This window comes from Megalobrama amblycephala, linkage group LG8 (assembly GCF_018812025.1).
Source record: "Megalobrama amblycephala isolate DHTTF-2021 linkage group LG8, ASM1881202v1, whole genome shotgun sequence".
NCBI classification, from domain to species: domain Eukaryota; kingdom Metazoa; phylum Chordata; class Actinopteri; order Cypriniformes; family Xenocyprididae; genus Megalobrama; species Megalobrama amblycephala.
The window spans coordinates 3706775-3733967 of record NC_063051.1 but is presented as its reverse complement, the minus strand read 5'-3'; the positions used below and the strand labels follow the sequence as shown (position 1 = coordinate 3733967).

The window sequence follows — 27193 nt, the reverse complement described above, 5'->3', positions numbered from 1 at the left end:
TCCGCTTCTGAGAAACCCGGAAATGCATTAAATTGTATTATCATGCAATAAAATAAAATGTATTAATTACAAATGTTTGTTCCGGGAATGCATACAGAAATCCATCACAGCCCAACCTTAACTTTAGATCATTATCATAAATAACTGTGACTGCACTAGAAAAGTAACATGTATCTAAAGACCTTCAAACAGGGTTTAGAATTATTTCTTTTACTTTTATGAATATGAAACTTACCCAATAAAATCATAAGATTCATCATAAAATTAACAGATGGATTTTTTGATTCAAAATATAAGATAACATATTTGGATGTTAATTCACAATTATAACCAGACTTCTGTAGAATATGTATAGATAAACCTTCCCAGATTTTTTTGGGAATGGTAACATTAAAAAAAAAAAAGGTGTAGAATTCTTTCTGCTGATCTGAACAAAATGAACATTTTTCATTAATATCCGTAAATTTTGATAAAGTATAGTTACTAACATAAATATTATGAAGTACTTTCAGAAGATGTATTTTCCGAAGATTGTTAGATATACAAAACCGAAAGGGAAGCAGTCAAGCTTTTTTCCAAATAATCTCTGGAAAACAACTGTTCCAAAAAAAATTCCCTCTAGGCTTAATAGATCTCTTTTCATAAAATAGATTCCTAATTAATTTCCCGGAAGAACGATCTTTTTTTTTTTTTTTTTTTTTTATTATTTTTTTTTTTTTACATTTTCATATAATTATTATGTTTTTATAAATGCTTCATTCAGTACCAAAAAAATTACAGCAGCAAGGAATTCAGTAAAAACATATACATTACAAAACAAAAATAACAATAGAACAAAAATAATAATAAAACAATTTAAAGAATAATAATAAATTAAAGACAGATAATACAAGGATAAATAACTATATACACAGGGGTATTGAAATCAAACGCATATCTCTAATAACAAAATAAATACAAAGATTCTTAAAAAGGATATAATTTCAAGGCCTTACAACAGTCTATAGTCTTTTTTGCTTTGGTGTTCCTTACACCCTCCAATGATTTAAGATAATGACAAAGCTCAAATTTAAACTGTATTAAACTAGGTGTATTTTTTGCCCATCGACATTTATGAATATGATATTTCCCTAAAATAATAAACAAATTAAGAACAAAACAAATTCTCTTTTCTAAAGGCTTATCATAAAAAAATAAAATATTTTTGTCCTCCAGATTAATGTCAGTTCCAGAGATCTACTTTAAAAAGACCTCAAAATCACATCAGAACAATTTAGTGCAAATACCGGAAAGAACGATCATATCTACGTATTTATCAGAGACGACTTCCGGGCCACTAATCCCGCCCATTTATTCATTTTCCTTTCAACCCTCTATTTCTGTGGCTCAGGCACTGACGTGTATATGTGCTGTGGATGATGACGTGTCCTGAGCACACTCTTCACAGAGCCGCTGACTGTCTGATTCGTGTTTGCTAACCGCTAGACTGGGACCATCATCAGAGGGAGACCATGGCCAGTGAGTCCTCATTCTTTTTACTTTACTTCGAGTCTATTTACAAGTATTAACATGTATTCTGTAGTTACAAACAACTGGTATTTTAAAAATGACTGGTTAGTCTTAGTTTATTTAACGTTAGTCATTATACATTAGCAACTGTATTTTGCTGTCAGAATCTAATGTTGTTCGTTGTTTTATTACTGAGTCCACGGAAACACGTACTTGTAACTTTATTTTGTCGTTTAAAATGTTACTTTAGTGGTTAAATTTGTAATTGCGCTGGTTTTAAAAAGCGACCACGGCCAGCTAGTACTCGGTCAGTAAGCTAGCCTGGTCACAAATACGTTTGCTGTTTATTTCATTGCTTAGAAGTTGATTTGTAATGTAAACCTGTAATACATTACACGTAACAATTTCGTTAGCAGCATGATGTGTAAAAATATAACGCTAACTTCATTTAAAAGTCTGCTAACGATGATAATAATCGCTAATTTGTATCGTAGCGTGATTTGTTTTTAGTTTTATGCATACATTTGGTGGACAGATGTTTTGATAACTGTTATTTGGATCGGGATTTTTCTTTTTCTTGGGCTGAATGATGACGTTGCAAGAAATACAGATTCAAGCAACTTGTTTGAACTCCAGAAACTCTAAAGCCACGTCGCCTGAATCTCTCCAAGAGCTCTTGGGATAGTGTCATGGACTTGTTTTTTCATGTTCGGTCATAATATCTGTATGAGTGTTTTCTTTCTTTTTCAGTTAAATTCCTGGAGGTGATAAAGCCTTTCTGTGCTGTTTTACCTGAGATCCAGAAACCAGAAAGAAGGGTATGCAGTTTTATCACATCAGCCTTTTGCTTTTAATAATTATTGTGGCACTTCAGTGATACTAACTCTTTGAATCTCTTCACCACAGATTCAGTTCAGAGAAAAAGTGTTATGGACCGCAATCACCCTGTTTATCTTTCTGGTCTGTTGCCAGGTATGTTTACCCGATCAACTCCTAAGCTGTTAGTGCTGTAAACTGTTGATGATCAACAAATCATTATTATGAATTTATAAACCTCTAAAACCAAACATTACCATCTTTGGATGTTTTTTTGGTTAAATGATCTTGTATGATCCCTGTCCTTCAGATTCCCCTCTTTGGAATCATGTCTTCAGACTCAGCAGATCCCTTTTACTGGATGAGAGTGATCTTGGCATCCAACAGAGGTGTGTATAGCTGAATCCACAGTGTCAGACTGTGATTGAATCAGTCAGACGAATGATATATAATCAAATATCAATGGCTGATTAATTTACTCATAATTATATAATTAGACTTTAATTCATCCTTGCTTATTTTAAGTTCATCAACATCTGCCAATAACTATGACTGTTTAGTTGTCAATGAATTATACAAAATTATCCCAAATTATTATATTGAGTGAATTTGGAGTAAACATTATCTAATATTTGTTATGCATCGTTTTATTTTTATATTGGTCACCTGCTTTTGCAAAATCCCAAATTGGCCAACGATTAGATTTAGTTCAGTAAAAGTTTAATTAAAGCTTAATAATGTGTGTTCCAGGAACTCTGATGGAGTTGGGTATCTCTCCCATTGTGACGTCTGGTCTAATCATGCAGCTGCTGGCTGGAGCTAAAATCATTGAGGTTGGAGACACACCTAAAGACCGAGCGCTCTTCAACGGAGCTCAGAAGCGTAAGGCAACCCGTTTTTATATATATATATATATATATATATATATATATGATTATGACATGATTCTTGTCCATGGAGGATAATATTATGGCTTTTTACATGGGTCTCTGTAATTTTGGATTGGTAATTGTGGAATTCTGAATTTAATTCATTATTATTATTATTATTATTATTATTATTTATTTAAATGACGAGCCAAACGTACACTAATTTTATTGATTTGGTAATTTGATCACTTACAGTCAGCCAGGTTTGATCAAAAAATACACCCCTACAGGCACTGCCATCTCGCAACAATGCAAGATTATGATAATGCATTATCCCTTACCAGTTGCACATCTTTCCTGTGGTCTTTGATGTTCTTGCTAATTAAGTAACTTCACTGGTTGAAACTAATGGAAAGGTCTAATGCAGTTTCCAGCGCAATAATGCTTGTAGAAAACCCATTGCATTTGTTTTCTGTAAGATATCTAACTGTGAAATCTTTCTACCAGTCTTTGGCATGATCATCACCATTGGCCAGGCTATTGTGTATGTTATGACTGGCATGTATGGAGACCCTTCAGAGATGGGTGCTGGAATCTGCCTCCTCATCATCATCCAGGTTAATTCACATTCTCTCTATTCACTATTATATCTACCTGTGCTTGAAATAATTAGACATTTTAGTTGTGATAAACTGATATATTAAGTATATTCTTCAGCTTATAACCTTCTTTACAGAAGCATTTGGTTCTGACTGAATCTCCTGACATGATTGTGAATGGATAATGCACATTTTCTGTTTTCAGTCATTCATAATGTGTATTGTGTGCATTTTAATTATAGTACTCTTCATTCTAGATACTATCTTTGACGACGTCTTTGTCACACATTGGTTCTATATTTGCTTTATTGTGGAATTTTTTTTTTTTTTTTTTTTTCTCTATCTCTGTTTAAGTTATTAGATATCAGCATTGGTTGTTAAATTGTCTGTAAAATCACAAGACTTTGCTCAAGCTAATGCAATTACCTTTGTAGGCATTGTTTAAATAATCTAATCTGTTGCATTCTCATCTAACCCTATCTATGCAAATGAGCGCCAAAGTAAAGAAAGTGATTGATCGACATCCTGTATCTTGTCAGTCTTATCTTGTGAAGAGCATTATTCTTTTGTTGAAAACACCTTCCTTAGTGGTTTGCATGCTCTGTAAAGAGTTTAATTATGTTATGGTTGATCACTTAATGTTGGTTATCTGTTCTCTGTAGTTGTTTGTGGCCGGTCTGATTGTGTTGCTGCTGGATGAGTTGCTGCAAAAGGGTTACGGTTTGGGCTCTGGTATATCTCTCTTCATCGCCACCAACATCTGTGAGACAATCGTGTGGAAAGCATTCAGCCCAACCACAGTCAACACAGGAAGAGGTTTGTGTTCAGGATGAAGTATCATCTTTTGAACCATTCTGCGGTGTCATAAGTGATGTTGACTGAATTCTGTTTGTGTACATTCAGGTACTGAGTTTGAGGGAGCCATTATTGCTCTGTTCCACCTGTTGGCCACTCGTACTGATAAAGTACGAGCTCTGAGAGAGGCCTTCTACAGACAGAACCTGCCCAACCTCATGAACCTCATCTCTACAGTCTTCGTCTTTGCCGTGGTCATATACTTCCAGGTTAGTGGATTACTGATTAACCGTTGCTTGCTAAGGTGTCACTGTTGTCATTGCTTGCTCAAATCCCTAACACGAATTAGCTGACAACACGTATTAGATGCTAAGGATATATATTTTTCTTGTTCCACAGGGCTTCAGAGTCGACCTCCCTATCAAATCGGCACGTTACCGTGGCCAGTACAACACATATCCCATCAAACTGTTTTATACCTCCAACATCCCAATCATCCTGCAGTCTGCACTGGTGTCCAACCTTTACGTCATCTCTCAAATGCTCTCCACTCGCTTTAGCGGGAACTTCTTGGTCAATCTGCTGGGGACTTGGTCGGTAAGTGACTTATTTGTTACTTTACAATATTTGTGTTTGTTTCGCTTAAATGATTTGATGATTTCAGTTTACATTCTAATGTTGTGTTTTTAATTTAGCATTTTAAATTAGATTTAGAGTTAGTAATAATAATTTAATGTAATCATTTTAAATACTTAAGTCATTCTGTGGCCACTTATGTTTGCTGAAGCCCCTCTAGTGGGCCCTGGTCCCCTGGTTGGGAACCACCGTTTTAAATCATGTACATTCACACAAGATGAACATCAGTGGCCTAGAAAACTATTTAATCTACATTTGTGTGGTCCGCCCTCATGGAGGCTGCCATTTTGAAATCACATGACCAGATGAATGCTACTCATTTTAGCTTGCTTATCAGACTCTTTGGGTTGTGTAACAAATTATTTAAAAAATATTTGGTTCACCTATAAATTGTCTTTGTTTCTGTTAACAGGATAGCTCAAGTGGAGGGCCAGCTCGTGCTTACCCAGTAGGTGGTTTGTGCTACTACCTTTCTCCCCCAGAGTCTTTTGGCACAGTTCTGGAGGATCCAGTCCATGCCGTCATTTACATCATCTTCATGCTGGGATCCTGTGCCTTCTTCTCTAAGACCTGGATTGAGGTGTCTGGATCCTCTGCCAAAGATGTAAGAGCGTTAGACTATTCCTTCTTACTGATCACACAGAGCTGCACTGTGCAGTTGACTTAAGTGGGTTTTATATGTTCATTTTGCATTACTTAGGTCGCCAAACAACTGAAAGAACAGCAGATGGTTATGAGGGGACACAGAGAAACTTCTATGGTCCATGAACTCAACAGGTAAAACATGCAGAGCACTCAAACTTAATTAGACTCAATGAATCAAATATGGAATAACTAAAACATTTTTTAAATCCTTGTTTAGGTACATCCCCACAGCTGCAGCTTTTGGAGGCCTGTGTATAGGTGGTCTGTCAGTCATGGCTGACTTCCTGGGAGCCATTGGCTCAGGAACTGGAATTTTGTTGGCAGTCACCATCATCTACCAATACTTTGAGATCTTTGTGAAAGAACAGAGTGAAGTGGGCAGCATGGGTGCTCTACTCTTTTAGTACGGCCCTCACATCAGACTGAATGAATTTATAAGGTTAAGTTCTTTTATATGATTTTTGTTTTCTTAAACGCACAACTTTAATGTTCTACATCAAGGATGTGCTCCCACTGTGTGTCTGATCCTGACCTGTAGTGGCTCGCTTTGCACAGTGTTGCAGACTGAATTGTGTGTGTTTGTTTTTTTTTTCTTTTTTTTTCCTTTTTTTTTTCTTTTTTCTTTTTCTCTTTTGGAAAATATGGCAGCTTGATATCTCAGTATTAAGCATGGGAATGTAACCATCCTTAACTTCCACTCTTTCCCTTTTTTTTTTTTTTTTTTTTTTTTTAAAACCTCCCAAGCCAGTTAGATGTAATTCCATTCAATAATGCATAATAGAAGAAACATGTCCAAACCTGTTCAACATTTGATACATCCTGGACTAAACTTGTCTCAGTATGTGTGTAAGTGCAATGTTATATCATGGCAACAGTTAATATGGTGTAAATACAAAAAAAGATTTTTTTTACCCTGGGTATGTGCACATTTGCTCATTGCATTTTTGTGTGGGCTGAGTGTGTGTGAGCATTGGACTGGTTGTTAAAATTTCCCCGGTTTATAAATTCCATTTCTTTGAGATTTTTTTTTTTTGAGGTTTTGCCAACAGTTTCCATTATATTTATGTTTGTTGTTTTTCTTCTTATATCTAAAAGCTATTGTAAAATAGTTCTGTGCATTTCAGTCACACTACTTAATGTTTCCATTATAGTCCCCTTTTAGATCTAATTAGCTATGGTTTCTTTTAGTGGACCAAATGCTGCAGAAACTGCCTGTTAATAAATATGCCAGTGTTGATATGAGAGGATGTGGTTTGTAATGGAAGAGCATTTCATGTGTTGTTTTCTTATACAGACCACAGTATTAAAATGTGTTGTGAATACTTTTGGAGTTTTGTTCTTTGTACATTTTGAGCACAAATTGTACATTTCTTAAAGATGCTGTTGTTTTAAGACAAAAGACTGTTACTTCAGACAGAGTGAAACAAATGATTTCTGTGCAGAACCCACATGGCTACCACAATACATGAATGTATGATATATATATATATATATATATAAAAAAAAAATAATTAAATAATTATATAAAATAATTTTTTTTTTTTCCCCCCATTAGTTAAATGTCATGTGCTTTCTTTTGCATGGCATCATCCTAAAAAAATAACATTGTTCATACTGTCCTTTCAGATGCAATGTCAGATGCTGAATATTGTTCCAACCATCTCTGGAGTGATAATGAAATTAAAATTAAAGAAAGATATTTAATTTATGTGATATATTATGAAATGTAATATTTAACAATACACTAAAATCTTAACAATTCAGTAAATTATACTCATGTATTTTTTTTTATTTAATCATCCTATTTCCCCTAAAAATTGTGGTCAATTTTGATAAATAGTTTAAAGCTGTATACTAATAAAACCAAAATTGTTTTTGCAAAAATATTTGGAATATCTTAATACCAAAACAGTGTTTTATAACGAAAACGGGTCAAAAAAGATAAAAGGTTAATTGACAGTATAGTTATTAAATGAAAATGTAATAAATATATACATTTATTTAGAATTACATTATTTCACAGTTACACATTAGAATTAGATTTTTATGCCATATTTCTTTGATTTTGAACTTTAATTGTGAAAATGACTTTTATTCTGAAAACCTGTTGGGTGCAGTGCGTTCACGTCTTTACAGCAGCAGCGACTCGATGGTGTCGCATCCTGTCTTGAGTCGTTATCCGGCTTCCCTGAGATAAACCATCATTTGAATACGACAGCAGGTACAATAAATGCATTATGATAAAGTTGTCGCAACAGGTACCGTCGAGAATATAGCATATGGTCGGTGCTGGTGTGTATATGCCAATAAATGATGCATCTCCACCCTAAGCTTGAAAGAAGGTTGTTAGCAACAAGCTAACCCTGACGCGACGATAAAATGGGTGGATTTAAAAAATCCGAAGCACCTGCTTTTCTTTTTGTGTGTCCTGTATGTTTTAAATCCGGTAGATACATCATACACATGTATGAGCTTAATAATCATTTAATAAATTGTTAGTCCTTCGGTGAAACAGAACTGCATCCTCAAAAGACTGCCATATGTTACAAGCAGACCTAACATTTATTAGGCACTTGAGGGAATCGAAAACTAACTTATGACCATATCATTGATGTACTAACCATTAATTCACAAGGGTTCACAATTATCTGCAAGTTATTTTATTACTAAATTAAGTCGGAAAGATTACTATTGTTTGTCTGTTTTAGGGTGGGCATTTACCATCAACATACCTTCACAGAAGCATGGCTGAGCCCGAGCTCCTCCTGGACTCCAACATTCGCCTTTGGGTTGTGTTGCCTATTGTGTTTATTACTTTTCTGGTTGGAGTGATCCGCCATTATGTCTCAATTCTGTTACAAAGTGACAAGAAGCTCACCTTAGAGCAGGTTTCAGACAGGTAACTTTCATTGGACTGTTTCATTATCCATCCACATTTTGCAACTCAAATGACATAACACTAAAGATTTGTGCTTCATGATCTCTACACAGCCAGGTTCTCATCCGGAGCAGAGTTTTACGGGAAAATGGAAAATACATCCCCAAACAAGTGAGCCCTTCTTATCTTTTGTGTCTTTTGAGTCTTTTATTTGGGACCTTACCGAAGTACTGAAACTGAAATGTTATTTTTTGCTAAAATAGTCTTTCTTGATGAGAAAATTCTACTTCAATAATCAAGAAGATGGGTTTTTCAAAAAAACCAAAAGAAAGGTGGTCCCACCCTCTCCAATGACAGGTGAGTCTTTTTAAACCGACATTCTTTTATGCATAGGAGGTATCAGGATTGAATGACAAGGTTAATGTGATGTTATTTATTCGATTAGATCCCAGCATGTTGACAGACATGATGAAAGGCAATGTGACAAATGTCCTGCCTATGATCCTTATTGGTGGTTGGATCAACTGGACTTTCTCTGGGTTTGTCACAAGTAAGAGATACAATTTTAGTTATCAAATATGGCTTCTTGTCGTCTGTTCTCACAGAATTCATCTTAACGCATTTATAATTCTGTTCTCTCCCCAGCAAAGGTGCCGTTCCCTCTCACGCTCCGCTTCAAGCCGATGCTGCAGCAGGGAATTGAGTTGCTCTCTCTAGATGCCTCCTGGTTAGGGCACTCACAACTTTAATTGTTTTTCATGTTCTTATTTTAATCAAAGCTGTATCTTTAAATAACCTCTTGCTGTATGCTTTAACAGGGTGAGTTCAGCGTCTTGGTATTTCCTGAATGTCTTTGGTCTCAGGAGCATGTATTCTCTCATCCTTGGACAGGACAATGGTAAATAACCTCACCGATGTTCCATTTCATTTCACCATAATTTTTACCCACTCCAATGGTGATGCCATATTTTAGTATTGATGTAAATATTATCAGTTGTCTGCTATGAAATTATATTTTAAATCTAAAAAAAAAGGCATTTTGTCAATTTATTAAAATTTGTACTGTAGCAATAGATTTCAGCTTTAAATTTTTGCCCTAAAATTCAAATTAACTTTAGAATTATATGCATATTTTTATGTTGCATTTGTATCACTTAATTAGGGTAGGCCTTTTATATATAAAATTCTTTTTCAAGGAAAGTCTGTTCACTGTTGAAATGCCTCCGGGCAGCAATTTCGGGCAATAAAAGATTACATTTCAGGCTGGACCAGCCAATGCGCATGTGAATGTTCATGGCAACTGGAAATTCTGCAGCTGCAGTGACGTGATGACCATATTTGCACCATATTTGTGTATGTAAAGTCTTTGTTATATGAATTCATTTTCATACTTTTTCAACAGGTGCAGATCAGTCTCGCATCATGCAGGAACAGATGAGTGGTGCTGCAATGGCAATGCCTGCTGACACAAACAAAGCATTCAAGGTATCAGCTATATTCTAACCCAGGGGTTGGCACTGGCAGCCTATGGCACACGTGCCAACGCTGGCAGGCAGAGGGGTAATCGCTGGCACGTGAGCAAAAGCGAGAGGTGTATGTATTTCATTTAGTTAAAGTACCTCATACTTGGCATACAGATCTACATTTTAGGTAATCATTCCTCATAGCAACACAGCTTGTTTTATTAAGTTAGGAGTTATAAATCCTATTAAAGTGTGAGAATTAAACTGCGCAAGTCAATGAAAGCGTGTAGCTCTGATAAACCATTAGCCACCACTGCGCATCACGTGCACACAAGTTACTGACTGACAGCTCACAGCTTGTTCTGCTGCACATAGTCAATGCTATACATTTTGGAGATATTCAACCAAGTATATTGAATCACACATATATGCATGTGGAAATTCTGTTCATGCATACCTGGTCACTTCATGTGTCTTCTCTGATCGGATAGCTATCCAATCGTGAAAAGACAGAAAGAGAGGGCTTTTTTTTTTTTTTTTTTTGCATTGAAGATGAAACGGGACAAAATGCATCTGGTTGTTGAAGCCACAAATGTAAATTTTACTCCTAAAATGGTAAAAACTAAACGTGAGAGCGTGTTATAATGGCTTTACTGCAGCTCTACTGCAGCACACAGAGTAGCTGAGCATCTCTTCAGAAGGCCAACGTGCAAACTGCCGCAAATATAACTGAAGGTTCAGTGTCACATCCTGAAGCTTAACACACAGTCGTCTTCATTAAAAGTAGTGACACTAAATGATTTTACCAGTGCTGATCCTGCTCTCTCTCCTTTGATCTTGAAATTGGCTTATGATAAATAAAATGAAGCTCATATCTGTTTCTTTCTTTGACGTGAACTCCGTTAAATTTGCTTATAGTTCGGGAATTGAAGATGAGATTTATATTATTTTTGTGAAGACACATTTATCTTACCAAGTGTAAATGAAACAGTTTTAACAAAACTGATAGCTATCCAATCAGTTAAAATGCATAAATGACCCATTGGAAATCTGTTCTCCAAAGTCTAATTTAAACCTGGAAACAAACAAAGGATTTTGACAAATGTAAAAGTTTATGAAAAATTGCTTTACAAATATTTTAGGTTCTGCACAATTTCTATGTTAGCCATTATGAATATTTAAAATATGTTTTTGTGTATTTATACAAATTTTGAGATTAACTCGGAAACTTAAAAATGGCAGAAAGTTTGCTGACCTGTGCTCTAGCCTTATTAAATGTATTGTTATTTTTTGGTTTATTTTATAAAATATTTTGGGGCTGGAAACTAAATGGCCTTTATCTATTTTTCTCTACCTATTTTTTTTTTCTAAAGATTTATTTGTATAAATATTCTGTACTGTTTTTTTGTTTTTTGTTTTTTTTAGGCTGAATGGGAGGCACTGGAGTTGACCGATCACCAGTGGGCCTTAGAGAATGTTGAGGAGGATCTGATGAGTAAGGACTTGGACTTGTCTGGGATGTTCAGCAAAGACTTGCCAACGGGCATCTTCTAAGTGCCTGTCTACTACTGAGAGGTTTTGGACCTCATCAAATTAGAAGAGTGAATTGTTGGACTGGTTGTGGGAGTGACAAAACAGTTCCATTCAGATTTCTAGAAAGTGTCATAAAGCTCATTGCAGGCATATCACATTTTGTGTCATTTGCATGCACCATTCCCTCCATCGTTCATGTTTTATCAGACTTAAGTGTCATAGTGTGAAAAGCTTTGAGCTTAAAGCTTTTTGGATTATCTCTTGCGACTGCATTCATCCAACGCGACGGAAACATTACAGTGCACCCTATAGTGTAGCATGTGGCCTGGTTTTCTTGAAAACATTCCCTAATGATTTTTGCTGTCATCTTTATTTTTGTTTTAACAACTTTTCATTAACTTTAGTTGTTTTAAGAGCCCCATGTTCTTGTTTTACTAGGACCATTTTGATTGTTTGGACCAAGTATGCAAACAGGAAGTTTTAGAAAGTAATGTGATTTAAAAAGTGGAACACTCCATAACTTGGGTTCAGTTATATAAATAGCATATTCCTAAATTTGCTAGCGTTTTAGATGCTTTCTTATGGTGCCAATAATACACCATGCACTGAGTATGTAGTAAAAAGACTTTTTGCCATTAAACTAATTGAGATCGGAGATTAGAATTTATTGGCATGTTTGTGATATATTTATTTGACTTCTATTAAACATCATCTTTGGTTTTATAAAATTAATGTCCTTCACTACATTTACTGGATGTGTACATTCTTAATACAGCCTGTTTTACTAAACAGTGATGCACTGTTCTGTATTCTGTATTTATTTTCTGATTTATTTACTTCATTTTTCTACCACTTCTGAAGAAAAGCGGATCCACCATTAAAGTCGACATAAAATCCTAACTGACCCCATTTACTTTTTAAAAATCATGTTTCTGGTCTGATTGTGCAGATTCATTACAGCATATTGTTCCAAAGAAAAGGACAGACTACTTCATTATTTTTTTTCAAAATGTTACAAATTTGCTCTGCCTAAGAGACTTTGGCCTATGTTACCAAACTTCTTTTCTTTTTCCAAAAGTCAGTTAATAGCCTAAATATAATTTGCATTTACATTAAAAATATTAGAAATTTATTTACTTCTTTTTTTGTTTGTTCTCTCTTTTTGTTTAACTACATTTTAATAAAATGCTATTTATTAAAACCAATTCCGTTTAATTTTCGTGTTAATAAACCTTAATAAAATTAAGTCTTCATCATCTTATTTCCAGTAGGCATACAGGGCCTACGAATCTATGGAAGCTTGTTTTCACCACAGAATAAAAAAATGCGAAAGGTAATTGCGCCTATTTATCTCACAATTCTGACTATACCACCCTCCTCAGAATAGCTAACTTTTTAAATTTTTGATAATATTTTAATATTATTTTTTTCTATTGACTTTTAAGTTCACCATTCAATTTAAAGCTCAATATAATAGAAAATAATTTCAGGAACAATATGTCAAATGGTCCGCTCAGTCAAAACCTGTTAAAGCGGCTGACAGGAATAAATAAGCTGTCAGGGATGTGGACACCGATCTGCATATCTTCCCAGAGGCCTAGCTTTTCATAAAGCATATCAAAATTTGTTTTAATGATCCGCGGGCCTCACGTCCTTCGTGTTGTTGCCAAGAATACATGTAACGAACTACTATTCGAGTTCGGCAGGCTGGTACGCGCGCTCCCTCTAGCGCTGCGCGTCCCCTGTATACTTCAGCGCGCTCGCGATTACTGCGGGTTCACTCGCTGCACGATGGCGGAGGGAGGCGGACCCGAGTCGGGTACCGCTTCGGACCCTGACGAGAAGCCGGGGATCACACAGACACCAGTACCGTCCACCGAAAGTCAAAAGCAGAGTATCGGGACATTGCTGAAAACGCCACTTCGAAAGGGAGACGAGTGGTAAGAGGTTTTTAAATGAAGCCGAAGTCAAGGCTCGCTTGTCGGCATCAGCTCAGGCCTACTGACGGAGACACCGGCTGCCGGAAATCCCTTCACTAGCTGGGCTGTGGACAACCACCTGCTTCGCTAACACCCATAAACTAGCAGGCTCCCATTTTTATTAAGGCGGTGTACACGGCAAGCCTGCGTTTTAAAATAATAAAGATTTAACACTATTTATGGCGGTTATAAAACGAGGAAGCTGTCTTGTAGCCAGTTAGCACAGATTAACCAGCCGTAGCTTATTATTTCTCCTCAATTGTCCAAGTTTTCCTGCTTAGATGTCTCCTTTATGTAATAATAAGACTATTTCAGACACGTTAGTGGCTGAAGGGTTAGTAAATATGCTCAACCACCCCGTTGTCGGTTATCAGTTCTCTGATAAGCTACATGGCACAGTAGCGTCAGGCATGTAAGGCACTTCATTAGCCGAGGCTAGTTAGCCAGGCTTGTTTGTGTCTCATTGACGAGTTAAGAGTTAATTTCTGTCAGACGTCAACCTTATTTTAGAGGAACTGTCAAACTAGATTAAAATTACTGTCAAACTTCTCCCTGTGAAGTTGTGGGGAAGACTAAACTACCTAAACAAGTATTACAGCAAGGCAGTGCTTTGTCATGGCCTCTGGATAACACCCAGTCACTCACAATGTTGTTTGCCAACAGAAGAGTTTATGGCACCGCTATTAAATACACAAAAAATACATCTGGAATTAATGGTGCTTAAATGGCAAATACATATAATACAATATTTAGCATGTAAATCCATTTGTTATTAATACCAAAAGTATTTGGATAACCTGTCCACTTTTATTTTGAAAACTGTCTGTAAAAAGAGACTAGTGACTCACTCGAAAGGACAACATTTAAGTTTCAGTAGGATTAAATGTACTTTCAGTATATTGTATTAAACCTAGGCTATTTAATTTATTCAAGCATGTAACTTCTAGTGTTGTTAGTTAAAGGGATAGTTCACCCAAAAAGGAAAATTGTCATAGTTTACTCACCCTTATGTTGTTCCAAATCTTTCTTTCTTCTGTTGGACACAAAAGATATTTTGAAGAATGTTGGTAACCTGACAGTTGATGGTAGACATTGACTTCCATAGTAATTTTTTTTCCCTACTATGGAAGTCGATGACAACTGTCAACTGTCTGTTTACCAGCATTCTTAAAAATAACTTGTGTTTAACAGAAGAAAGAAATTCATACAGGTTTGGAACAACTTGATTTTGAGTAAATGATGACAGTTTTCATTTTTGGGTGAACTAACTCTAAGGTCACTTTACACTATTTTTAGATAGCGCTTCATAGTTTAATTAATGAATTAATGGACATTTCGAAATTAACTTAAAGAATATTTCACAATTTTTTTTTTCATGAATTTTAAAGGAGATGTTACACAAAGTTAAGAGACTGAAAGCTGCTGTTACCATTCACTTTTAAATGTATTTCCCATACAACAAAAATAAACGCCTCCTTTTGTGTCATATGCGAGTAAGCAATGACAATTTTGACTTTTGTGTGACCCATCCCTTTTAATTTGGACTTTTGACATTTCTTATCAAAGTATATTGTTTGTCCCTTGGCAGAGTGGAATCAACTGCTAACAAGCTTATGTGGAACAAGTTCCTACTTTGGATGAGATTAAGAAAGACATCCTTTTTGACTTCTATATTGGTAGATGTGACAACTCAATAGATATTTGCTTTGCTATCAGTTTAGGCCTTATATTTTAGGAGAGAAACATTTATTGTCCATTTTCCCTGACTTTTCTCTGATCTCCACCTATTGTTCTACTTGTTTAGGTATTTGATTGACAGCCGGTGGTTCAAACAATGGAAGAAATATGTGGGCTTTGACAGTTGGGATTTGTACAATGTTGGAGAGCACAATTTGTACCCAGGACCCATTGACAACTCTGGACTCTTTTCAGGTAATGAATATTGAGTGTTGTGCCTTATCTTTGTTTTGCCACATTCTAGTAGATAGGTGTTGTGAAAAATGGGGTTTATTTTGCCAGCAGTAAAACGGTTTTTGTTATTATAGTGGAGACATTTAAAAATGAATATCTGATTCAAAGCTGTGTGGGTAATTTTATTTTAAGGGGCTTACCGAGTACTTGAGTTTTGACGTTTCAGCCTTTAAAGGGATAGTTCAACTTAACCCCAAAATTAGATTCTTTAATTTTTTTCACTCTGTCATCCAAACTCGACTTTATTTTATTTACTTTTATTTTTTTCCCTTCTCTTCCATAAATCACCATTAACCAGAAAATGCATATATTTTTATTTAATTCTAAATGATTTGTTAATGAATAGGATTGATCTGATTGAGTTTAGTTCACTGACTCGATACAGTCACAGCATTTCTTAAGTTAACAGCACACTGGAGGACAAGATTATCATTGACTAATTACTTTGATGTTTCTCACCCAAAGCTATCATGTGACTTCAAAAGACTTGGATTAAAGTTGTGGCCATTTTTATTGGTGCTTTTCATTCTTTTTGAAGCTTGAAAGATCCCCCCCCCCCATTTATTGTAATTACATGGGGAAAAAAAGCGACAAGTCCAAAATTTATCCTTTGTTTTTTATGGAAGGAAGTCACCATGATTTTCTGAACTTAGCACGGCTAATTCTGTTAGATAATACAGTATAGTGTTAAAGGTCTCTAATGTGTTCTAATGATTTCCCTTTTTCTTTCTATATCATAGATCACGAGTCCCAGACGCTGAAAGAGCATCTCATAGATGAGTTAGACTATGTTTTAGTGCCTACAGAGGCCTGGAATAAGCTGGTCAGCTGGTATGGCTGTCTGGAGGGTCAGAAACCCATCATCAGAAAGGTTCCCCTATTTCTTTGTTTTGCTGTTTGTTGCTTTGTCTCTTGCTTTATTTGTGATGCTCATAAATGTAGGATTGATTTTTAAATTTTTATATCTTCTGGTTTTTTTTTTGTTTTTTTTTTGTTTTTTTTATGCCTTTATTTACCCATGTCTGATATACATGAGTTATTACAGGCAGCGTTACATGTTGTATTATTTTCATGTTTTATGTTCACAGTTAAAGACTTAATTAAGATAAGTTGAGTTGAGATGCGAAATGTTTTAAATGCATTTCTTTTGCTATATCTTTGTGTGTTCATTTATATTTATATTTATAAACCTGTTTTCCAGGTTGTTGAACATGGAATGTTTGTGAAGCACTGTAAAGTGGAAGTGTATTTGCTAGAGCTGAACCTATGTGAAAATGACAACATGGAAAAAGTTGTCACCCGCCATTTCAGCAAAGCAGACACTATAGGTATGAGATTCATAAGCCTTCCAGAAAATATCAGTTTTCCTCATCAGTAATATTTGGATGACTAATTATATCCATTATAACCACTAAAAGGCACTGGTAATAAGTAATAATAAGAAAACTGTTCAGTCATTTTAATTGTTTACAGCTATTATCAGCAGCTCTGTATTTGTTTTTCCTTTCAATTCAAACTCAAAATTGCACTAATAAAAATTGTGCAGCTCTATATACAATCATTTTTTTTCTAATCTTTTTTTTTTTCCCCCTCTAGATACTATTGAGAAGGAGATGCGGTCTTTATTTGACATCCCATCTGAAAAGGAAACTCGTCTTTGGAATAAATACATGAGTAACACTTATGAACAACTTAACAAGCTTGACAGCACTGTACAGGACGCAGGGCTTTTTCAGGGGCAGGTAAACCATTGCGCTTCATTCCATTGATTCTAGTTGTGGTTGTTTTGAGGCTGACTGACATTTTCAAAGGATTTATGAATTCACATAATCTCATCTCACTCCTTAGGTGCTTGTTATAGAGAAGAAGAATGAGGATGGCACATGGCCCAGACAGTCCTGCCATTCCAAGTATGTACATGCAGTTTAGATTGTTCTCACACTTAAGCAGCTTAATGCTAAAAGAACTCTCTTCTAGTTTCAGATATGGAGGTATCTGAGGGGTATTACTTTTGCTATTTTTTTAAGAAAATCATTGGAAGTTTTCTTTTAAATCAGTTACTTTGTCTTTCCAGTATCTCCTGTCATTTAGAACATTGCTTTAAATAACCCTAACGGAATTCTTTGATTTATGCATAGGTCCAGTACTTCCACCTCTCGGAATTATACGACCTCCCCAAAACTCTCTTCAAACTCATCTGCTACCATATCCTCTACAATAACGAATGGGGATAGCAATAGCAACTCTGGCTACATGCTGAACAACAGTACTTCTGGTAACAGGTCAGCTTGAACATTAAATAACATAAAACTAGATTACTCCACAGTTAGTTTAGTTTCTTACTAGGAGAATTTAAACAGGGAACTGAATCAAGGTTTCAGTTTCAGGTCAGGTTTCCTGTATTCAGCATTTGGTTGACCAAATGTGGTGGTCTAAATTGGTTTAAATTGTGGTGTTACCTCATAGTACATGTCTTTGCTAACCCATCATACCTTTTGCAGATTGGGAAGTTATAACTCCTACAGCTCCTCCTACAGTTACAGAGAATCTGCTGCTCAACCGGGCCTCTGCGGTCTGAGCAACCTGGGCAACACCTGCTTTATGAACTCTGCCCTCCAGGTACGCAAGTGCATATTCATTGCGCATTTTTCTCATGGGCACTTAGTTCCTTTTTTGGGCCCAGATGGTGTAGTTATGGCATTTAGCAGTTAGCGAACTAGGTCATGCTAACCAGCCAAACCCTGATTCCTTGATTAAGACTATTTTCCTTTTAATTACAGTGCCTGAGCAACACTCCCCCTCTGACGGAATATTTCCTGGAGGACCGGTATGAAGCCGAGATCAACCGGGAAAATCCATTAGGGATGCGAGGGGAGATTGCAGAGGCCTACGCAGATCTGGTCAAACAGACGTGGCTTAGTCGGAGCAGTTATGTGGCTCCACGCACTTTTAAAGTGAGTGGATCGGTGTTTCACCAGTTACTCTGAAAGTCAATTAACATTTCCAACACACACCCTTAATCTGAATGTTAAGTTTCTCTTCTCTCTGTTCAGACCCAGGTGGGTCGGTTTGCCCCGCAGTTCTCAGGGTACCAGCAACAAGACTCTCAGGAGCTGCTGGCCTTTCTGCTGGACGGTCTACATGAGGACCTTAACCGTGTTAAGAAGAAGCCTTACCTGGCCCTGAGAGATGCTGAGGGGCGGCCTGATGAGGTAAACCTCACATCATTATGTGTACACCACAAGGCATGCATTTTAGTTCAAAGTAAAATGCAGAAGTAGTCAAAATGACTACCTTTATTTCTGTTGACTGCTTTTATTTCTGTTGTGCCAAGTGTGCCACACAAGTCCTGGAAAGTGAAGCCAAAGCATTTTGTTCGCCCCCTTGTGGCTGACTGCAGTATAGGTCAAATCCCACTCTCTACATGTAAAATCCAATTACACTTCAAATAACTTTTTTCCAAAGATCGTTTCTGTCATTTTATGTAGTTCTTATCACAGTTTTAGTTAGTTATTTGATGCTATAAAAACAGGGTGTAACGTCATGATTGACAACTGTGCTTGCGATTGAGTGTGGGTGGAACCTTGATACCGCGGCTCCACTACTGCGCAGACTGGGTCTCCGAATAAGGTCATCAGCGACGACCATTACTGGGATGTTTTGGCTTCATTTTTCTACATTCGAAGGAAGCATATATGTGCTGCCTAAAATATATATATATATATATATATATATATATATATATATATATATAATATATAATATATATTTCACTTAAGCTTTAAACTGAAGAATGTTTGATTTGTGGGTATCTCATTGTCTGTAGATTGTAGCTAAGGAAGCATGGGCGAATCACCGGTTGCGGAACGATTCCATTATCGTGGACATCTTCCATGGCTTGTTCAAGTCTACACTGGTCTGCCCAGAATGCTCCAAAGTTTCTGTTACCTTTGACCCCTTCTGCTACCTCACACTGCCCCTGCCCATGAAAAAGGATCGCACTATGGAGGTGTTCCTGGTCCGCACTGACCCGCAGTTCAGACCCATGCAAGTAAGACCCGTTTTCCTGAAAACACTCAGGCACAGGTTTTAGTTCAAGATGTGGGCTAAAAGATCCATTTGTTATCTTCCAGTACCGTGTAGTGGTTCCCAAAATGGGTGTAGTAGCAGACCTGTGCAGCGCTTTGGCCAAGCTATCTGGACTTCCTTCAGAGAATGTAAGACTTTCTGATCCCAGCATTTCAAACTAACAATCATCTTTCCATTGTTTATGATGCTTAAAGAGATAGTTCACTCAAAAATAAAAACATCATGTACATCATATAGTCTACTTTTTAGGTTTTTTTTTTTCTTTTGGAGTTTGACAGGACTTGGCCATTGTATTCCTACATTAAGTGGAAAAGAGCAGAGTGAACATTTTGTGTTCCATTATAAAAAGTCATTTGAGTTTGAGACAAAATGAGGTTGAATGAATTATGGCTGTTTTCACTTTTAGATGAACAATTTCTATTTGTGTCTACATAACATTTTTGCTTAAAGTTATAGTGGACAGTCTGAGACTTGGTGTTCCTGTTTTGTCTTTTCTAGATGGTGGTGGCAGATGTTTACAATCACAGATTCCACAAAATCTACAAACGGGATGATGGTCTCAATCAAATTATGGAGAAGGATGACATTTTTGTGTAAGCCATCTCTTAAATTCTTACACTATCATTGAAAAGTTTGGGGTTGGTAAGATTTTTAATGTTTTTGAAATTAGTCTCTTATGCTTACTAAGGCCGCATTTATTTAATCAAAAAACAGTAATATAGTTTTTTTTTTTTTTTTTCATTAAAAATATTTTAAAATGTAATTTATTCCTGTGATTGCAAAGCTGAATTTTCAGCAGCCATTAAGTTCAAAAGAACAGCATTTATTAGAAATTGAATTTTTTTTTTTATAACATTATAAATGTCTTTGCTGTCACTTTTGATCCATTTAATGCGTCCTTGCTGAATAAAAGTATTAATTTCTTTAAAAAAATCGTACTTACCCCAAACTTTTGATCACTGATGAATGTTCATTGAGTTGTATTGCATACTGTTGGTTTTGTCCGTTCAGCTGAGCGTGTTTTAATTGGTGGTCTTTCACTGATTGTGTCATTGTGGTTTAGTTATGAGGTGTTAGAGGAAGATAGTGAGAGGATGAACCTGCCAGTGTACTTCAGAGAGAGGCATGCTAAGCACAGCGGAGGCTCTTCAGGCACAATGCTCTTTGGTCAGCCTCTCCTCATAACCGTCCCACGCCACAACCTCACCGTGGATACCCTCTATGAGCGCGTGCTGGAGAGGATCGGGTTGGTATTGTGTTTTGTTGGTCTATTCTAATGTGACACTGATTCTGTCATTTTAAAAACTTGGTTGTCCTTTTATTCTCTTTTGTTTTAGGCGTTACGTTAAACGTTCACAGGGTACCATTACGGACAGCAGAGCATCTGCCTCAGCCACATCATCTAGCAGCAGCCAATCACCAGAATACCTCGCTTCAGTGTCCAGTCACAGCACAGGACTGAGTGGTTGCAGCAGCCCAGTTTCAGATGGAGCATCCTGCAGCGCTGGATCCAACGGCAGCAACCACTCCTGCAATGGCCCCAATGGAGTTTGTGATGGTATGATACTCAAACTTGTTATAAAGCTCCCAAATGCTGTATTCACTCTGTCATTTTAGAATTTTTGTTTTTATTTTTTTCCCCCACTGACATCTGACACAGATCTGATTTTGTTGCATGCATGTGTTTTAGGTGATGAGGAAGCCATGGACCACCAGGAGAGTCCAGAACCAGAAAACAGCCACTCGGATGCTGTGGATGGAGAGGAGGATTCTGAACCAGAGAATGGGCCCAATAGCAGCGGTGGAAAATCTTTTACTTCTCGGCCAAAACTCTTTTCTTTCAGCATGGTCAATTCCTACGGCACAGCCAACATCAGTTCTCTCCCGTTTGATGGCAATCTCCTAAAGCTCACAAGTAACTATCACATTTTTTTGCATTTCATACAAAAAAATAATCAGATGAATCAGGTAAATTATTATACGTGAAACGCTATTGTGATTATGTGAACTCTTTAGGATCACTTGCATTATATCCTTGAATCAAAACTGATAGATATGCCTTTCTACAGCTCACTCGACAGTAGCCATTGATTGGGACTCAGACACGAAGAAACTGTGCTACGATGACCAGGAAGCTGAGGTAATGATCTCCATTCCACTAACTGTGCAAAACTACACTACTTTTTAAATGTTTGGGGTTGGTTTTTAAAATGTCTTTGAAAGAAGCTTCTTATGCTCACCAAGGTTGCATTTATTTGATCAGAAATATAAATGGTAAAAGTGTGAAATATTACAAATTAAAAAATGGGGGAGCTATTATGCTTTGGAAAAAAGTCTTGATTTTGTTTTTGGGGTCTACTAGAACAGGATTTCATGCTTTAATGTTCAACAAACATTGTTGCAGCACCTCTTTTCCTAGTCTGTCAGTAACGCTCTGTTTAGTTCCCGTCTCTATGAAGCCCCTCCTTCTGAAAAGCACAGTGTGCTCTGATTGTTCGGCTGGACCAGTGTGTTGTGAATGGTCAGCCGCTTTGCGTGTGTTTCGGAAATGTCACGCCCCTAACCATAACCGTGAGTTTCAACACACTACTAACACAACTCAACCAGGCCTCGTCCCTTTTTTTTTTTTGTTTTTTTTTTTTTTGCATATGCCTCGGGCGGGAATTATTACATTGTGACATGTAGAAAACTCAAGACTACTATCGTGGCATTTCAGGGAGTTAAGAAACTGTATTTATTAAAAGGTGAAAAAGCATAATATTTTCAAAATCGACTAGTTGATTAATCAGTGTTGAGCAAGCCCTGTGTAATTGGGGGGTCTAGTGAGATATGACAGTGGTCATCTGATCATAGATGTCTGTCATAATCTTCACAAAACTGGACAAGCCGACCATCTTTCCTTTTAGCTACCTGTGCTAAATCTCCTCGGACATTAATGTGAAGTCTCTCCCCAGGCCTATGACAAACATGAGAGCATGCTACATGCTCAGAAGAAGAAGACTACGGTAGCTTTACGAGAATGCATCGAGCTCTTTACTACAATGGAGACCCTAGGAGAACATGACCCCTGGTGAGGAGCCCCTGCTTCCAAAGTTAAATGTTTAAGTATAACCACATTTAGTGCCGTTTTAATGACGTGAATATTTGCTGTGCTCCTCTGTAGGTACTGCCCCACGTGTAAGAAACACCAGCAGGCCACAAAGAAGTTTGACCTGTGGTCTCTCCCACGCATTCTGGTTGTTCATCTGAAGCGATTCTCTTACAACCGCTGCTGGAGAGACAAGCTTGACACGGTCGTGGATTTTCCAATTAGGTAAATATTTTGCGAGATGCAACTGCTGCAAATGACAAAATTGAATGACAATTATTATGGATGGATGGATGCATGGATGGAAAGATGGATAAATGGAGAGCTGGATGAATGGATAAATTGAAGGAGAGATTTTAAATTAAATAAATGAGATTTGTGTATGTATGTGTATGTATATGTATATGTATATGTATTATTATTATTATTATTATTATTATTATTATTATTTATTATTATTATTGCTATTTATTTAACTACTCTTAATGGGGTTCATTTTAAATTACATAATAGCTTAAAGCTTGTGTAATCATTCTCCAAAGAGCAAGGGATTTGTCCCTTAAAGATCAAAACCAGTGTGTGCCCTCTACATGTAAAGCGCTTCTGTTAATTTCCCACCAGATGGCGCCAAATTTTTTCCTCACCCATGCAGAAATTAGTTTATTATAGTCTTAAGCCAGTTTCAGGATGGCAAATAAATATCTGACATCAGGTGTAAATTTGTTTTTTTGTTTTGTTTTTTTGTTTTTTATATATATATATATATATATATATATATATATATATATATATATATATATATATATATATATATATATATATATATATATATATATATATATATATATATATATATATATATAGTTAATTTTAGTTATAATGTGACATTCATCTGTAGCATACAGAATATTGACACTTCAGATACTAACAATGACATGCTTTTGGGCAATTTGTTTTTCTCACCATAATATTTGCCTTGAGCATTTGGCCCTTATCCCATTTGGGGATGCTCTAGGTCACCTTACTGAACAGGAAGAAGGAAAGAGTGTACAGAATTCAGGTGCATTGTATCAGGTGTCAGTTTCTGGGAAGCTGAGTCATGCTCGTCTGGACAGACAAACCCGTCCATTGTTCATTGTGATAAATGGAGTAGGCTAACACAGAACTGGAATCTAGTAATTGGAAGCATTGATCCAAAAAAATGAATGTGGTTGAAATGTAAAATAATCAATTTCAGCAGACACGCTTTGTTGATGATTTCTTATTTAATATTTTGTGTTTGAAGAATAGCTTTTTTTTTTTTTTTTTTTTCAACTTAAACTTCTGGAATGATATTTTATTTATTTATTTATTTATTTTAATGAATGTAAACTTTCTCACACAGGGACTTGAACATGTCAGAGTTTGTTTGCGACCCCAAAGCTGACCCATATGTCTATGACCTCATTGCTGTTTCCAACCATTATGGAGGAATGGGTGGAGGCCACTGTAAGTCACTCTTACTGCTTGTCTACCGTTATTTCGTAACTCTGTAATTCCCTTTCAGTGAAATCCTTCCTTTCAGGTTGTGTAAATAGTCTTTTATTTGTCCTTTATTACTTGATCATTTATTCTCCCTTTCAACTCTGATATGTTTGAATGATTTCAAAAGAAACTTTAACACATAGTTGATCATTTACATCTTTGTCATTGTATTGCTGCTTGGAAACGATCATTTAGTTTTTTTTATTACGTAAGTTCAGCAGTTGAGCAACGCGTTTCATTCTTCTTGCAGACACGGCATACGGCAAGAACAAGATGGATGGAAAATGGTATTACTTTGACGACAGCAGTGTGTCTGCTGCTACTGAGGATCAGATTGTGGTGAGACTTTAAACTTCTACACTTTCCTTTTTATTAAAATATATACTTGGCCATCCTTTCCAGACTCATACAGCATTCCTGTGGTTAATGAATACCAAAGAGTCATTGTCCTCCCATAAAGGCAGATAGCGGTTTGTACACTGACTCAAAATTGTCACTTTTTGTTCTCCACAGACTAAAGCAGCCTACGTGCTCTTTTACCAACGTAGAGACGCGGACACACCGTCCAAATCCACCCCCTCCGCATCACTAGGCGGAGCTTCAGAGACCCTGGACGACCACATGGACACCAACTGAATTTCTTTTAGTCTTTCAAGGACTGGCACTGAAACAAAAACTACATAAAGATGAAATCATCAATGCATCAACGCACATCCCTGGCTACTTCAGTGACTATTAAAGGCTCACAAACAGGCCCTCTGTTTTTAGCTTTATTTTACTTTTTTTTTTTTTTTTTTTTTCTTTCACACATGCGTCTTTATCAAGAGCCAAAAAAGAATCTTAATAATAAATAAAGAGAATTTTAGTTTGAAGCGTGACATGAAAGACTTTATTCTTGGACCTTGATGCCTGCTGATTATAGAAGCTTATTTCTTTTAGTCGGAAATGAGAATGAGGGTGAAACGGCAATATAACCTCTCTTTGGACGACATGAATGTTAGATGAAATAGATCAGGAGAGGGGAAATGCCTAAAAATAGACTATGTATGCAACATTACGCTCCTCTGAAATGTTTAAATTATGCCTCTACCCACTTACGTTGGACTCTAGCTATCAGCATCTTGTAACATGTGCCTCCTGTGAAGAATAGACTCTGTGTTTAAAAACTTAAACGTGTGGTGATAAGCACAGAGATTCTCTCAGAGAAGCTTGCGCTCTTATATTAAATATTGTCTCCATGTTTCCTTTATCCTATCACAAGCCACGCGTTTTGTTGAATATACCATGCCGGAGGCTGTTGTCTTGAAATATTTCACTTTCAGAGCTGCTTGACTATAAGGATATCACAATGTCGGGTTTATTATCATGTTGTTATTTTGGGGGAGGCTGATCTCTGATATATTCACACAAACAGCCTTTACTCCCCAAAACCTTGCAAAGGGAAGCTTAAGAATCAGTGGAACAAGTGAACGTAAGTCACGGTCGTGCCCCAAAACAGTTCCAAAGCATCTTATTTCTGATCCGATGATTTGTGCTTTGTAATAATGCACCTTTTTTTCTCTTTATGGTTTCTCTAAATGGCTTCAGTCCAGAGGAATATGGAGTCTGCTTGAACGTGGTGCTATATTTATGACACTTGAACAGGTATATGTACACAACAAAGAGCAACACAAAGAAAGGCCATTGTTTTAATTAAGAATAACCTTAAAGATACAAAGATTAGTTGTTATTACACGTAGATGTACATTGGCACATCTGCCCTGTATTTAGATGTGGCATTATGTGTGTCGGATGGCTTTAGCAACAACTCAAAACTCAAAAGACAAGTGCTTCATACTGCTAAGAACATAATACACAAAGCATATTCTTTTTGTGTGTGTGTGTGTGTGTGTGTGTGTGGCAAAACAGCATGCAAATTTTGAAATCTGCAAAATGGTAACTAGATGGTTGTTCCTGATGTTTACCTTTCTATGGTATTAGCAGTCACTGGTAAATCCACTATTGTTCTTTATGGAAATAACTCATGACCCAGCTATAAAATTTAGGACTCGAACTGATCATCGACTCCCCCGCAGCTCCTACATCAGCAAAACATCCATTTAAACATTTTTGTTTTTGTAATTTCATAGACCTTTCTTGCATAGATGTACATAATCATAATCTGGGGCACAGTACATAGCTGCTTTGTGTTCTTCTATTTATCATGCCAAGATGTGCAACACCAGATTTTGATTAAGCCTATTTGAATTGAAAATATAATAAAATGTGGAAGCCTGATTATAGATAATGGCTTTGTATTTGTATTTTTTATTATACACCAATAAGCCAATCCATTTGATTCAGATGAATTATGAATCATAATCTACAGCATCAGTCAAGTTTCAACTCGCCTACCTATTAATTTTTATTACCGGTTTACGTTATTTTGAATAATAGTTGCTTTCCTCTAGCTCAAACAGTGGAGTGTTTCACTAGCAATGCCAAGGGTTGAATCCCATGGAATGCAAATCTGATCGAAATGTATAAACCTTGAATGCAATGCAAGTAAATGTAAATGCGAAATAAGGCTTACACATCTAGAGTCAACGTAAAAACAGTTTTGAGAGTACATGGGGAAATTGGTATTGGCTAATGTAAATAGAAATGGTTGTATATGAAAGTTTGCAATGGTTTTTAATAATGTTGTGTGCATTTAGGGATTATGTTTGAGTAATGTATAAACACAACCAGTCGAACGTTTGAAATAATTACGAATTTAATGTTTTTGAAATAAGTCTCATGCTCACCAAGGCTGCATTT

The 27193-nt window shown here is 36.3% G+C and overlaps 3 protein-coding genes across 4 annotated transcripts; all 3 read left to right on the top strand.

Annotated features, from left to right (window-relative positions):
* The first annotated feature begins 1361 nt into the window (after positions 1 to 1361).
* Positions 1362 to 7191, top strand: sec61a1l (SEC61 translocon subunit alpha 1, like). Its single transcript, XM_048198781.1, has 12 exons — positions 1362 to 1518; positions 2260 to 2327; positions 2416 to 2481; positions 2636 to 2714; positions 3076 to 3207; positions 3702 to 3811; positions 4456 to 4609; positions 4697 to 4857; positions 4988 to 5185; positions 5637 to 5828; positions 5925 to 6001; positions 6087 to 7191. The coding sequence occupies exons 1-12, from the start codon at positions 1512 to 1514 to the stop codon at positions 6271 to 6273; spliced, it is 1431 nt and encodes a 476-aa protein (XP_048054738.1). The 5' UTR covers positions 1362 to 1511; the 3' UTR covers positions 6274 to 7191.
* A 746-nt stretch (positions 7192 to 7937) lies between these two features.
* emc3 (ER membrane protein complex subunit 3) lies at positions 7938 to 12643 on the top strand. The gene is made up of 9 exons (XM_048198782.1): positions 7938 to 8090; positions 8578 to 8768; positions 8861 to 8918; positions 9011 to 9104; positions 9193 to 9297; positions 9393 to 9474; positions 9566 to 9645; positions 10150 to 10232; positions 11636 to 12643. Exons 2-9 carry the CDS (start codon positions 8614 to 8616, stop codon positions 11762 to 11764), a joined length of 786 nt encoding a protein of 261 aa, XP_048054739.1. The 5' UTR covers positions 7938 to 8090; positions 8578 to 8613; the 3' UTR covers positions 11765 to 12643.
* An 802-nt stretch (positions 12644 to 13445) lies between these two features.
* Positions 13446 to 26681, top strand: usp4 (ubiquitin specific peptidase 4 (proto-oncogene)). 2 transcript variants are annotated; one of them, XR_007186070.1, is made up of 23 exons: positions 13446 to 13683; positions 15527 to 15654; positions 16434 to 16564; positions 16895 to 17021; positions 17290 to 17435; positions 17542 to 17603; positions 17832 to 17975; positions 18195 to 18312; positions 18474 to 18647; positions 18747 to 18905; positions 19520 to 19744; positions 19827 to 19910; positions 20281 to 20375; positions 20846 to 21028; positions 21120 to 21340; positions 21473 to 21697; positions 21852 to 21922; positions 22737 to 22852; positions 22946 to 23095; positions 24255 to 24358; positions 24645 to 24733; positions 24908 to 25865; positions 25982 to 26681. XR_007186070.1 is itself a non-coding variant. In XM_048198780.1 (22 exons), the coding sequence occupies exons 1-22, from the start codon at positions 13535 to 13537 to the stop codon at positions 25028 to 25030; spliced, it is 3024 nt and encodes a 1007-aa protein (XP_048054737.1). In that variant the 5' UTR covers positions 13446 to 13534; the 3' UTR covers positions 25031 to 26681. The 2 variants fall into 2 exon arrangements, 1 of the variants encoding a protein (XP_048054737.1); XM_048198780.1 differs by having other exon boundaries at positions 24908 to 26681.
* The last annotated feature ends 512 nt before the right edge of the window (positions 26682 to 27193 follow it).

Coding starts and splice junctions, on each gene's coding strand:
- sec61a1l (XM_048198781.1), top strand. Junction 3,208..3,701: donor CTTCAACGGAGCTCAGAAGC/GTAAGGCAACCC, acceptor TCTTTCTACCAG/TCTTTGGCATGATCATCACC. Junction 3,812..4,455: donor GCCTCCTCATCATCATCCAG/GTTAATTCACAT, acceptor TGTTCTCTGTAG/TTGTTTGTGGCCGGTCTGAT.
- emc3 (XM_048198782.1), top strand. CDS start 8,614: ATGGCTGAGCCCGAGCTCCTCCTGGACTCCAACATTCGCCTTTGGGTT. Junction 8,919..9,010: donor GAAAATACATCCCCAAACAA/GTGAGCCCTTCT, acceptor TTGCTAAAATAG/TCTTTCTTGATGAGAAAATT. Junction 10,233..11,635: donor ACACAAACAAAGCATTCAAG/GTATCAGCTATA, acceptor TGTTTTTTTTAG/GCTGAATGGGAGGCACTGGA.
- usp4 (XM_048198780.1), top strand. CDS start 13,535: ATGGCGGAGGGAGGCGGACCCGAGTCGGGTACCGCTTCGGACCCTGAC. Junction 15,655..16,433: donor CAACTCTGGACTCTTTTCAG/GTAATGAATATT, acceptor TCTATATCATAG/ATCACGAGTCCCAGACGCTG. Junction 17,604..17,831: donor AGACAGTCCTGCCATTCCAA/GTATGTACATGC, acceptor ATTTATGCATAG/GTCCAGTACTTCCACCTCTC.